The sequence below is a fragment of the Epargyreus clarus genome, unplaced genomic scaffold (genome assembly GCF_041222505.1).
Source record: "Epargyreus clarus isolate Ecla_fem2 unplaced genomic scaffold, WU_Ecla_fem_2.2 ptg000010l, whole genome shotgun sequence".
NCBI lineage: Eukaryota > Metazoa > Arthropoda > Insecta > Lepidoptera > Hesperiidae > Epargyreus > Epargyreus clarus.
This window is the reverse complement of record NW_027332218.1, coordinates 6805700-6817956: the sequence shown is the minus strand read 5'-3', so window position 1 is coordinate 6817956 and position 12257 is coordinate 6805700. Positions and strand designations below refer to the sequence as shown.

The 12257-nt window shown below is 34.2% G+C and overlaps 1 protein-coding gene across 1 annotated transcript in view; it reads left to right on the top strand.

The window, feature by feature from the left end:
* Positions 1-4023, top strand: part of Dopr2 (dopamine receptor 2) — a 67953-nt gene extending 63930 nt beyond the window's left edge. Inside the window, exons 2-3 of the mRNA XM_073077269.1 lie at positions 1419-1503; positions 3306-4023. Of these exons, the coding sequence (XP_072933370.1) occupies positions 1419-1503; positions 3306-3365 (145 nt within the window). The 3' untranslated portion in view covers positions 3366-4023. The remainder of the gene's footprint in view (positions 1-1418; positions 1504-3305) is intronic.
* Positions 4024-12257: the final 8234 nt, after the last annotated feature.

The window sequence follows — 12257 nt, the reverse complement described above, 5'->3', positions numbered from 1 at the left end:
TTGTTTCCATTGTATTTATAACATTTAAAATAATATTTGTATGTAAAATAACCGTAAAACAATGTCGGTACCTACAGATTTCATATTTTTCACAATTCTCAAAACTAGGGTATTTTGTAATAGAATAAATCAGTCGGCCATTCGAGATTTTCGTAACACGACGCGTTTTATTTTCGGCGATCCCTTACAATAATAATAAACGCAATATCATGTATTCGTTATGTTTGACCATAAACTCCCACTGCTGGGCACGGGTCACCTCTCATAAGGATTAGGCCATAGTCCACCGTGCTGGACAAGTGCGTATTGGTAGACTTCATATACCTTCGAGATTTTATTTTTATAAATCTCTCAGGTACGTAGGTTACCTCACGATGTTTTCCTTTAACGTTTAGCAAGTCATAATTAATTTCTGATACGCACATAACTTTGAAAAATCAGAGGCGTGCTTGAGATTTGAACCTCGGACCCCTCGATCAAAAGGGCGTTTCTTAACCACTAGGCTATCACTGCTTTCTGACCTTACACTACTAAGAAAGATGTGGTACGTGCAACATGCAACATGGAAATATTTTCAGAACAGTTATTAATCACACGTTAAAATATTATAAAGAAAGGTTTATTTTTTGTGTGAAATCACCATTTATCATTCTCTTTTCATGTGTCACATACATAGGCAAAATCTACAAAAAGATTTAATATTTCGGTTCCTAAAATTCTTTGATTCGTAACGCAGATGGTCAAAAGTAGGTAGTCATGGAGTCTCCATGTCTGCATAGGAATTAAAAGTAAAGGCTGTATCTTTTGTATTTTCTAAATGATTATCTTTACATATACAGAGTATACATTTGGTATATACAGGAAAAGTCCGAAAATATAAGCGTTAGCGAAAAACGCTGTAAGGTGTGTCAGATTGCATTCGAACGACGTCATTTCGAAAAAAAAAGAAATGATTACGCCATTGGATGAAGTTGCTAATGAGGATTAACTTTTTTCAAGTAATAATAAATGACAAACAAAACAAGGTGGTAGAACCCTTTGTGGTTCGACTTCGGCGGCACCAACGCCACACCAACACCTTTTTCTACCTAATAACAGCAGTGTTAGGCGCTGCTGTGTTCCGGTTTGAAGGATGTGGTAAGGGAGACATACTTTTCCGAAGTGTTCCAGCTTAGTCCTCAGGGGTAGCGGCGCATCTGTGGCCGACCTCAAGTAGGAATATCTAATCCTATCTGGGGTTGATTACAGTTGTCCATGGGCGGCAGTAGCCACTTACCATCAGGTGGACTGTATGCTCGTCTGCTGCTCCTATATTATAAAAAAAAAGAAAAAATGCTTATTTTTAAGAAAATCATCTTACTTATAGTTATACTATTAACTTTATCATGTCCCCTTCATTCATGGTTCCTTTTTTTCAGGGCTTTTCTGAGGATCATCTGCGTATGCTGCCCTCGGAAGCTGCGTCGGAAGTACCAACCACAGCTTAGATTTAAACAATCGCAGGTAAATTGAACTTTGACAAAAATATCTGGAGGCACGGCAGTGCCTCCGCCAAGTCGAGTCTATAATATATTTGGTTCATATGATACTTGTACATAAGTTTTATTAGCAATTATTAGCGATCACACATCGAAAATTAGTTTACTTATCAAAGAGTAAGGTTTTTGAAGGTACAAAGTTTCTCACGTTTAAGTACATTTAAACTATAGAAACAACAAGTACAATTTTATTACCTTTGATGTCTTTGATTTCCCTTTTTTAATTTAAGTTGTTGTAAATTGGTTGTTTTTCAGTGGCGCACAACCCGACGGTATTATTCGTCGAGTGAACTACAGGCCATCAGGCAAAACTCCTGCGAACAAACATACATATAGCATCTCAATAACAAATCTTTCTATACTTTCCAAGTGCCTTTAAATCTTAATTCAAAGTAATCTAAACCTAAATCTAGTCAAAACATTAGTCCACAACAGTTTAAATCTGAAGTGAACGGAGGTATGTGTGAATTTTACCACCTACCCTCACTTTTGCACTGACAAAGACCTTTTCTATCAGAATATCACTCCTCGATGCATTTTGTCCTACACTTGGTATTCTACCCCGAAATGCAATGCCTTCAACTAAGCTTTCTTTTCATTTACCGACTCACTGTGACCCACTGGTTCCACCTTTCCATGCATGTATCTGATGATGGAAAAAAGCGCCATATAATGTTTGAAAATTTTACTTCTAAACCCATTTATGTAGGTTTGGTTGCATTTATAACGAAGCCGCTTCTCGTTGCTTACAGCTTGCACGGTCATCATCAATAATAATTAAATCACAGCTGTCTATTTAGACAAAATATTTTGACCATTATCTAATTTTGTAAACTAGTCAAAAACCGATCTAATTGTTTTATTTGTCGATTGTCATGTCGAGGCTTCTAATCTCGATCGCCGCCATGGAAGATTTAATTTACTGATATTTAGTTAATTGTTTCGCGTTTGAGCAAATGGCCGTGCACTTTTGCTTTTCTGCGGCAAGTAGATTTAATGATACCCTTATTGCAACATATCGAAATATCAGAACAAATTCCCTTGAACCCATATGGTCAACATGACTTAACAATTCTGAACTTAAACTTATCACGCGCCAATCAATCATAGGCACATACATAATGACTATCGGACACAATTATAAGAAGCACGCATCAAACTGTTAGTCACCGAGTATCGGCTTCATAGTAAACGCACACCTAATTAATATACAAATGATCGTTGCTGTTGTATAATCTGTTAAACCTATTTGCATGAATATAGCCCATAGCCGAAGCAATCTATTATGCAGCGAAATTACAGCTTCAACTGACCCAACTAAGACTTCCCTAATATTTCAAGCACTTGCAATTAATTTCTTGTTGGTATTGTTGGTGGAATTACTTTAATGGAAATTTGTCCTAATCTCATTTCGATTTTGTTCTTCGAATGTTTTATTATGAACCTTGTTTGGATTTTTGGTCTTGTTTACTTATTTGTGCCTTCGTTTTCATCTATTTCTGGATTGAAATGTAGTTTTTGTCTAAACATAATTTACTTATACACTAAATCATATGTAAATTTGTAATCAAAAGTAACTTTACTTTATTGTACTTCAAAGTATTGTTATTTCTTAACTTTAAACCTATCCTAAAATTTGCAACGAAAATGTACACTTCTTTGTCTACTATTTTTATGTCTAATAACCTGGCAATTCTATCGTGGCACCCAATGTCGGTTTAGTTACTTTTACTTCTAAAATACGTAAAACCTGTCGCTTCTTTACAGTACCCGGTGTCAACGATGATGTATTCATCAGTGTCGCAACACGAGATGTGTCGCTTGTGACACCAAGCGCGCGCGGGCACGTGTCGAGCTCCGCGCGCGCGTTGCTCCTGATGTCGGAACCGTCGCTCCTTACGACGGAGCGGCGACCGGCCCGACGCCTACCCGATGCGGACACTACCGCACACGGACGACCCGATACAGTGCGTCGACAGACACTTGTGTCAAGAGATCCTCTGCCCCGACTCCGAGTCGGTCAGTGAAGTGAGCATAGACAGCGACAGTCGACACCCGTCTCTGAGACGCAAGAAAGTTACTTACCAAACCAAAGCGGAAGTGATCTCAAATTAGTATATAGTTTTAACAACAGCCATAGATTTAAATCGTTGAATATGCCCACAACTCCAAAATGTATAGACGCAGATTTTCATTCAACTTATATATTTTTTTTTTCTTGGTGTAATAAATTCGTGTTTTATGTTCGTGTGTAAAAACAAGTGAGTTCGCTTTTTCCATTATTAGTAAATGTTAATTTCGTAGGGCATAGATAGCGAATTAAAAGTAGGTGTAAAAACATACTTTCTAGTCATTTTCACATTGTGAAATTTAAATTTTTAATCAGGAGCTGTGATTTACTGATTAGCTATGTAAATATTCATGTCTGTATATACAGAATTTTGTTAATATAGCTTACATAAACGTAGTATTAAAAAAAGTATTTTATAAATAAAGGAGAATGCCCATTCTTGGTACTGATTTTTCTCATGCGTCATAATGAAAGTAATATTAAAATATTTTTTTTATTTTTTTACATAATTTGTCGATTAGAATAGTTTCTTTGGACAGGGGATTCCATTTAAGATAAAATAAGACGGAATGTTGATTGTTGTTCTTAAAAATTAAAATGGCGGAATTTTATACTCGGAATTCAATAAGATCTATTAGTGTTTTGATTAATGATTTTTCTCATGCATCAAAATGAAAGTAATATTAAAATTATTTTTTGATTTTTTTACATAGTTTGTCGATCAGAATAGTCTCTTTGAACAAGGGGGTTCCATTTAAGAAAAAATAAGACGAAATGTTGATTGTTGTTCTTAAAAATTAAAATGGAGATATTTCATATTCGGAATTCATTATTTTAGGTTTTTAGGATTATTTTAGGTTTTTTTACCTACTACCTTTAAAAGTAAATGGAATATGTTAGTCGAACTACATTATAGATACCTACTATCAGTTAAAACCGACCATCAATCTATAGTCGGATATTTTCGATTTTGAGGTTATGTAACATTTAGGTAAATAACTTCAGAACCCGGGTGCTGATCTAAAAAATAATTATTGGTGGTAGTATTTGGTTAATCATACATCGTCCACAACAAGTTTCAATTTGATGCAACTCTGGACGGCGGTCCATACTTTCATGGGCATTGTCCTTTTTCGTTAATATATCAGTCAAATATATGTTATATAAAGCGAAGCCTACTGTTGGTCTTATTAAGTATATTATGTTAAACTTGTAAAAGCCACCAGGCAATCCTATGTATATGTTAAATTACTTCAATCCTGAAAAGTTTCTTAACTTTCAGCTCAATTTTCTATTACTTTAATCCATTATATAATTATAATTATTATAACATAATTTATTAATTTGCTTTTAAAAATCGATAAATGTGTATAGTTAAATAAAGTTTTATATACCTACCTACATATTATTATATTTAAGGGGAGAATACTAGACTTGCATTGCATGTATTCTATATAACATTTCACATAGCTGTTTTATAATCTGTAAATAATTTCTGTATATGAAAAGTAATGCGCTTCATAAAAATGTACATAATATAATATATTATCGCTATTAGCTTGGTAAATCCTAACTTGTATAGTCCGCGTAAATCTGCTAGTCCGCTCTGAATATAGAAATGAATACGCTACGCCATAGCAAATTGTAAGACTCCACCTGCTGGCAACACCTTGAGAGCGGACCGGCAGTTTGGCGCGGACTATACCCACTTGACCTGTACACACATAAATATTTGTACACAAACACGTAAAGACAGGAGAAATATATAGACTACTAGTGGTGCCCGCGGCTTCGCCCGCATTTTAAAGAAATAATATGACACACATAAAACGAAAAATTTGTACCTGCATTGGAATGACAGTGGTGCCATCTGTCGAAAATTGGTCTTACCCACTCCCAAACCCTCGTGGGCTCTTGGACAACAACTTTGCTAAAGATCATCACGTGATCAAATGCATAGTTTCCGATTCTGTTACTACTTACGAATTAAAAATTAATTAAAAAAACCTTCTCCCACGGACTAAATTGTGAAGTCCTATTCTCAAGTCCCCTTGAACACACACAACAAATTCCATCAAAATCAGTCCAGTCGTTTAGGAGTAGTTCAGTGACATACACACACATAAGAAATATATATATAAAGATAGATCAACATAATTAAAAAGTAAACGTTTTAAAAGATTGAAGTAGTAAACGAGAATGCTGTCTTCCAACTGGTAAGTGGTTACCACCAACTTAGACATTTCCATTTACAATAACTAACTCCATATAATGTCTACCTGGTAAGTGTCTACCGCCACCTTAGATGTTTTATATAAACAACTCAATATAGAAAAGAGAGACCTAAAGCCGAATAGATACGTTATCCCTGAAGACTAAGATGATCGCCTAAAATGTAAGTTAGCCAGCATCCACACTCTTCCAACGAAACGCAAAAACTGCTTCATATTTGATCCCATTGGTATTGCAGTGGTAACTTCCCGATAGAACTCATAGACATCTGTAATTAACACCAGATAGAATCAGATTTCTACCTGAGGTCGGCTACAGATGTGCCGCTATCCTTGAGGACTAAGCTGGAGCGCCTTGGAAAAGTAAGACAACCTTACTACACCTTTTAAACCAGAACTTAACAGTGCTTAACACTGGTATAATTAAATAGAATAGGCGGTGGTGCCGCCGGAGCCAAACCACAAAGGGTTCTACCACCTTCAACTTGATTTATTCCTATTCCCAATATATTTTCTTTCCAAATATTCGAATCATTCTAGACTAATTACAAAGAATCCATTGACACATTTTAATACTCCTACATTTCTATTTATAAAATGAAAATTTCGTTATACTCCTACATATTTCTGTTGTATTATCATTTATGAAAATTTTCAGAACAATAAAACACCGATTATTACTTAATACAATAAAAGTTTAAAATGGTTGAATGTTAGGTTCAATACCGAAAACGATACCGTGAGAAGGGTCTACCAACCTTAACCCTTTAAAAATTCAGGACAGTAAGACAACCAATTCTCAGGTACAAGGAACCGAAGGGACCTCAAATATTTTCTCAGAAATGTACATTGAGAGAAGGGTAAGGCGATTGCAATAAAAATGTTGTGCTTAAAACTATTATCGCTGCTTTTATAAATTTGTAAATTTCGCTTTAGAATATATGTATAACGTGACGACATAACTGTCAACACTTATATAAATATGTATTACATACAAGCTTTAAACAGAAAAAAGGGTAGAACCCTTTGTGGTTCGACTCCGGCGGCACCACCGCCACACCTATTTTTGCCTTTTAACAGCAGTGTTAGGCGCTGCTGTGTTCCGTTTTGAAGGTTGTGGTAAGGGAGACATATTTTTCCAAGGCGTGCCAGCTTAGTCCTCAGGGGTAGCGGCGCATTTGTGGCCGACCTCAGGTAGGAATATCTAACCCTATCTGGGGTTGATTACAGATGTCCATGGGCGGCAGTAGCCACTTACCATCAGGTGGACTGCAAGCTCGTCTGCGACTCGTATATTATAAAAAAAAATGCGCTAAAGAGTGTAAATGCCTTAGAGATTTCATGGATTTTAAATGATAAAACATTTTAGCGGAACCATAATTTTATTTCTAAAATAAAAGAAACGCATAAGTCCTTATAACAACATCTAACTGCCAGTAAAAGTCTGTTAAAATCGGTCCAGCCGTCGGACAAACAGGCAAAAATAATAATAATTGTGTTTTTTTACTATAAGTAAGTTCTTTCACGTGCATGTCTATACTTAATATTATAAAGAGGAAAACTTTGTTTGTTTGTTTGATTGTAATGAATAGGCTCAATCTACTGGACCGATTTTAAAAATTATTTCACCATTCGAAAGCTACATTATCCACGAGTAACATAGGCTATATTTTATATGAAATATATTTGATAAATAGATTTTGAGGCGGTACAAAGTTTGCCGTGTCAGCTAATACTAACTATAGATGAAGCTTCGCACTCTCGTCATAAAAATACGGTATCTAATACTGTATACATTATGTATACAGTGTACTTCTCCCGCGTTATTTGTGACCCCATATCTCATCCACCCACACACATTACACGCGGATGGCGTTCAATCAATCCAATATATTTTGGGTCTCGTTTTCTGAAACATAGAATCTAGTCCTCGATAGGACTAGATCTAGACTAGGTACGATTACCTACATATCATTGCATTATGTGTATAGGTTGTCTTTCTGCTGAATAGCTACAGTTCCGAGCGACTATATTTTTTGGTAAAAGATCTAGTAAATATGAGATATTTACCCAAAGCGTTTATATTTCTGGTTTACCAGGAATATAAATTGGTTTCACCTATACAGGGTGAATCTCCATAAAGTGCACATATTGAAACAGGTAAAATTAAACCGCATTTTGTCGACAAAAAAAATATAAAAAAAAATAAAAAAAATTTTTTTTGGGTTTTACGACCTTTTGAATTTTTTTTTGGGAATTGTGCACCTGAAGTAAATAAATCGCTATAACTTTTAAACTAAGAGGGTTATCAGGTCCAAACAAAAATAACAATGATTGCCAATGATAGACCGTACTGATCCATGAAAAAAAAAAACAAAAATGTTTATCTTCCCAGAAAAAAATAGTCAGATTAGTGTGAAAAAAGCAATTTTTATTTTTTTTTATTTTTTTTGTCGACAAAATGCGGTTTAATTTTACCTGTTTCAATATGTGCACTTTATGGAGATTCACCCTGTATATAGTATATTATAATACATAACTTTGGATGAAGTGTATAGGTTTTATTTCTGCCGAATAGCTACAGTGCCGAGCGTTTATATTTTTTTGTAAAAGATCTGGTAAGTAAGAGATATTTACCCGAAGCATTTTACTCCATATTTGGTGAAAGCAACCCTCTTGTGACCAACATCAGCTAATACTTCCATCCCAATTAGAATTAGTGTCCAGCCGAAACTGGTTTCTGAAACGCAACCGGAACCTTCGGTTTCTATCCTAGTTTCGGTTAAAACCAAGCCTTCTTAGACACAACCGAAGAGTGAACAAACGCATGTTTCGGCTGGGCCAAAGGATTCGGCCCATTTCTGGCCTAAACCGAAACTTCGGCTGAAATCTCATTTAGGCCGAAACTTTGTCACAAAGACGACTTCGATCGACCACTAAATAGAATTAACTGGTAACCTAGCTCAAAATAAACTGCATACTCGTTTTCTACTTCAATATCAAAAAATAAATGAAATGGATTGGTAAATACATACATATAAATAAATAAATTAAAATGTATTGGATCGTTATATAAATGAAACAAAGTTCATTGGACAAAATACATAGTTCACTTCACAATTTTTCAGTAACTACAGCGCAGACGAACAAACATTGCTTATATTTTTGCACTTTACTGTTTCTGCAGTGTTCTGCAAATATTTGCTAAGAGACAAATTCGTATGGAACAGTGAAAGTTACAAAATATAAAACAGTAGCATTGCTCGTAGGTACCAATTTGTATTTATGAGATTTTATCTATGCAACTTATACTTGTTTCTATGTACTCGTATTATGTAAAAAAATATAATATAGGAAATTGTTACTTTTGTAAAGAAAAGTAATAATTAGAAAGAAAGAAATTTTCCACGCTTACCTTATGTTATCAATTTTACTTAATATTGGCAAACAGCTTGGCAAAACAACGGTTTTTAGTAAACGTATCGATCTTACTTAAATTATCACCAATAATATTCCGAAAACTTCTCCTAAACGCTTAAAAGACAAAAAGATAAATTAAAACGAGAATTAATTTATATTCTCTCATTATCATCATTTTAATACAGTCCCAATAACAAATTAAATGAACCGAATGAAATTCAATGTGTAACTTGTGTTAAACTTATTAAAAATAACATTCCATTTGTGTGTCACGTACGCGGATATTAAACAACAGAAGGATTCATTTACTTCTACAGACATAGAGCGTTTCAGACACATACCGTGGCAGACAAAAAAATACGTGTATTAATAATGTATTTATATCTAAAGTATCAGCCGGGCAGAGACGGGCCGTGCCTGTCAATATATTCTATAGAAAAATATGTTTTAGTCTGCCACGACCCGTGTCTGAAACGTTCTATGTCTGTATATAAACAGATATATACATACTAGCGTGCCTGTCCCTACTTATAATTATTTGTATAGTAGGTAATTATGTAAAAATCAGTATTATTGTAATATAACAAGTATATAAGCTATGTTCATCTTGTCGTTTATGTAACTGTATAGTTCATATAAGTAGACTAAATATTTTGAGATTGTGAATAAAATATGTGATTAGTTACCAGATTAAATAAAATTGGTTGTCGTATATAAATTTATATTAAATATTTTTTCTAACTCTCTGTTTTATTTAACCTTATTCATAAACGTAATCATACCATAACATACTAGCTGACCCGGCAAACGTTGTGTTGCCATATAAAAATGTTAAGGGTGAACAACCCTTATCACTTAGGAGTATGAAAAGTAGATAGTAGCCGATTCTCAGACCTACTGAATATGCATATAAAATTTGGTGAAAATCGGTAAAGCCGTTTCGGAGGAGTACGGTAACTAACATCGTGACGCGAAAATTTTATATATAAGATAATCAATATGCTTCTACGAGTATCTTAACGTAAAAAACTTAAAATGAGTCACTCATCATTTTTCATCAGATGGAAAAAAAGATCAATGAATTATTTTTATTGGTGATAAATAACAATTCATTGAACTTTTTGTTTTGATGATAAAAAAATCGTCATTTGTTAATGGCAAAAAGGCATTTATCAACCACCAAAAGTAAGACTTTACTCTTATCTAGGATTGATTACAAATATCCAATTCCTACAATTACCGCTTACCATCAGGTGATTTCTATACTTGTTTACAACGTGTACAATATACAAAGAAGCTACAATGTTACCGTTTTAAATAAAAAATACATCATACTAAATAACGATCTTTATACTTTAAGATACAGTTAACACCGTACCGTTCGATTCTATGAATAATTATCATTGTAGATGCGGAATGTTGGTGGATGCGCGCTATGAATGAAGCGCTAGGGATGATCGATTAATTGTAAAATCGTTCTTTTGGGCCAAAAAATCGATTATTATAATCGATCTCCAGTAATTGATCGATTCAGTGAATCGATCTTTCGTCTTAGAAAATCGAAAGTCGATCTTTTCGAATATGGTTGGATCTGTTTTAGAATTTTTTTGCTTCAGTTCAGTTCCGTTCAGTGCTTGTTCCTGATGACCCTATTTTTCGCTTTCACCACCTTTTTTAGCTGAAAAGAACGAATATCTTGGTTCTTGAAGAATCGATTTTAGAGAATCGATGCTTTGGACCTCGATTTTGTTGTGAATCGGGTTATTACACTTCGATTCGAATCGATTTAAGAATCGATATTTCTCGGAAGGCATTGCCACCCCTATCAAGCGCTGCTTCCAGCTAGTTATCAAAGTCTGCAAAACTATTTGCATTTTTAATTGGCATCTCGAATCTTATTTGCATATCTACAATTAGCGAATGCATTCCCAATTCAAGAATTCTAACCGCGATTCAGTTGAATTGTTTGCCATGTCTGTTTTTTTGATTTACAACAAACTCAAAAGGCGGTCTCATTGAGTCTAGTAACTAGTCTACTAACTTATGTAGCAATAGTTTCTTTGTCATATAGGAGTAGCATGGTGATTACTTTCGCCAGGGACATCTGTAATCAACCCCAGATAAGATTAGGTTCCTACCTGAGCCTGAAATGCGCCGCTATTTTGAAGTTTAAACTGGATTGCCTCGAAAAATACGTATTGTACCGTAAAAAACAAGTTTTAAAAAAATCAATTATGTTATACTCAAAAGTATTCAGGCCAGAAAATACGCCTACGTTAAAAATACTATAACGTAAATCAAAGATAACTAAAAAAACCAATTAAATACATGAATAACGATCAACCATTTGCAAAAACATTTTAGTGCCAAAATCCTAAGCCATAACTAACTAGAGATTGTATGAATAAATTCAGTTTTCGATGCCAAAAAATTACCTCGATTGTCATAACTAAGCGCTCGGGCACCGGTCTCTTCTTAAAAAGATTGCCAGAGTAATATATAGCGATATTGTCATGACTTATTGTATTGCAAGAACCCATTTTGGCAAGAACGAGTTTATGCAAGATCGTAAAATAGGTCCGCGCTTGTTGAAAAGAATTTACTAGTAAAAGTCTTAGATGAGTAAAATACATAGATTGATCACTCTTAACAAGAAAGTGTAACCAGTTTTGAGAATTGAAATTGTTGCGTAAATAAACCCTTGCCACGTCTCCAATCTAAAATGTCTCTAAAATGTTTCAAATTTATTACGTAAATTACGTAGTATTAGTTGTAAATACGTAAATTTTCTCAAAACGTAGTTTTTTATTTGTCAAGAATTCAAACAATAAATGATATCCTTTTGTGGCTTCATTCAATTTCAAGGCGGTGAAGTATCTGTCTATATTACTTATCAAAGGTAAAAGTTTACGATGTATCTTGATATTTTCTATACAACATGTACATATTGCACACACAAAATGTGGAATTTACATAAGTTTTACAAATTGATATTTT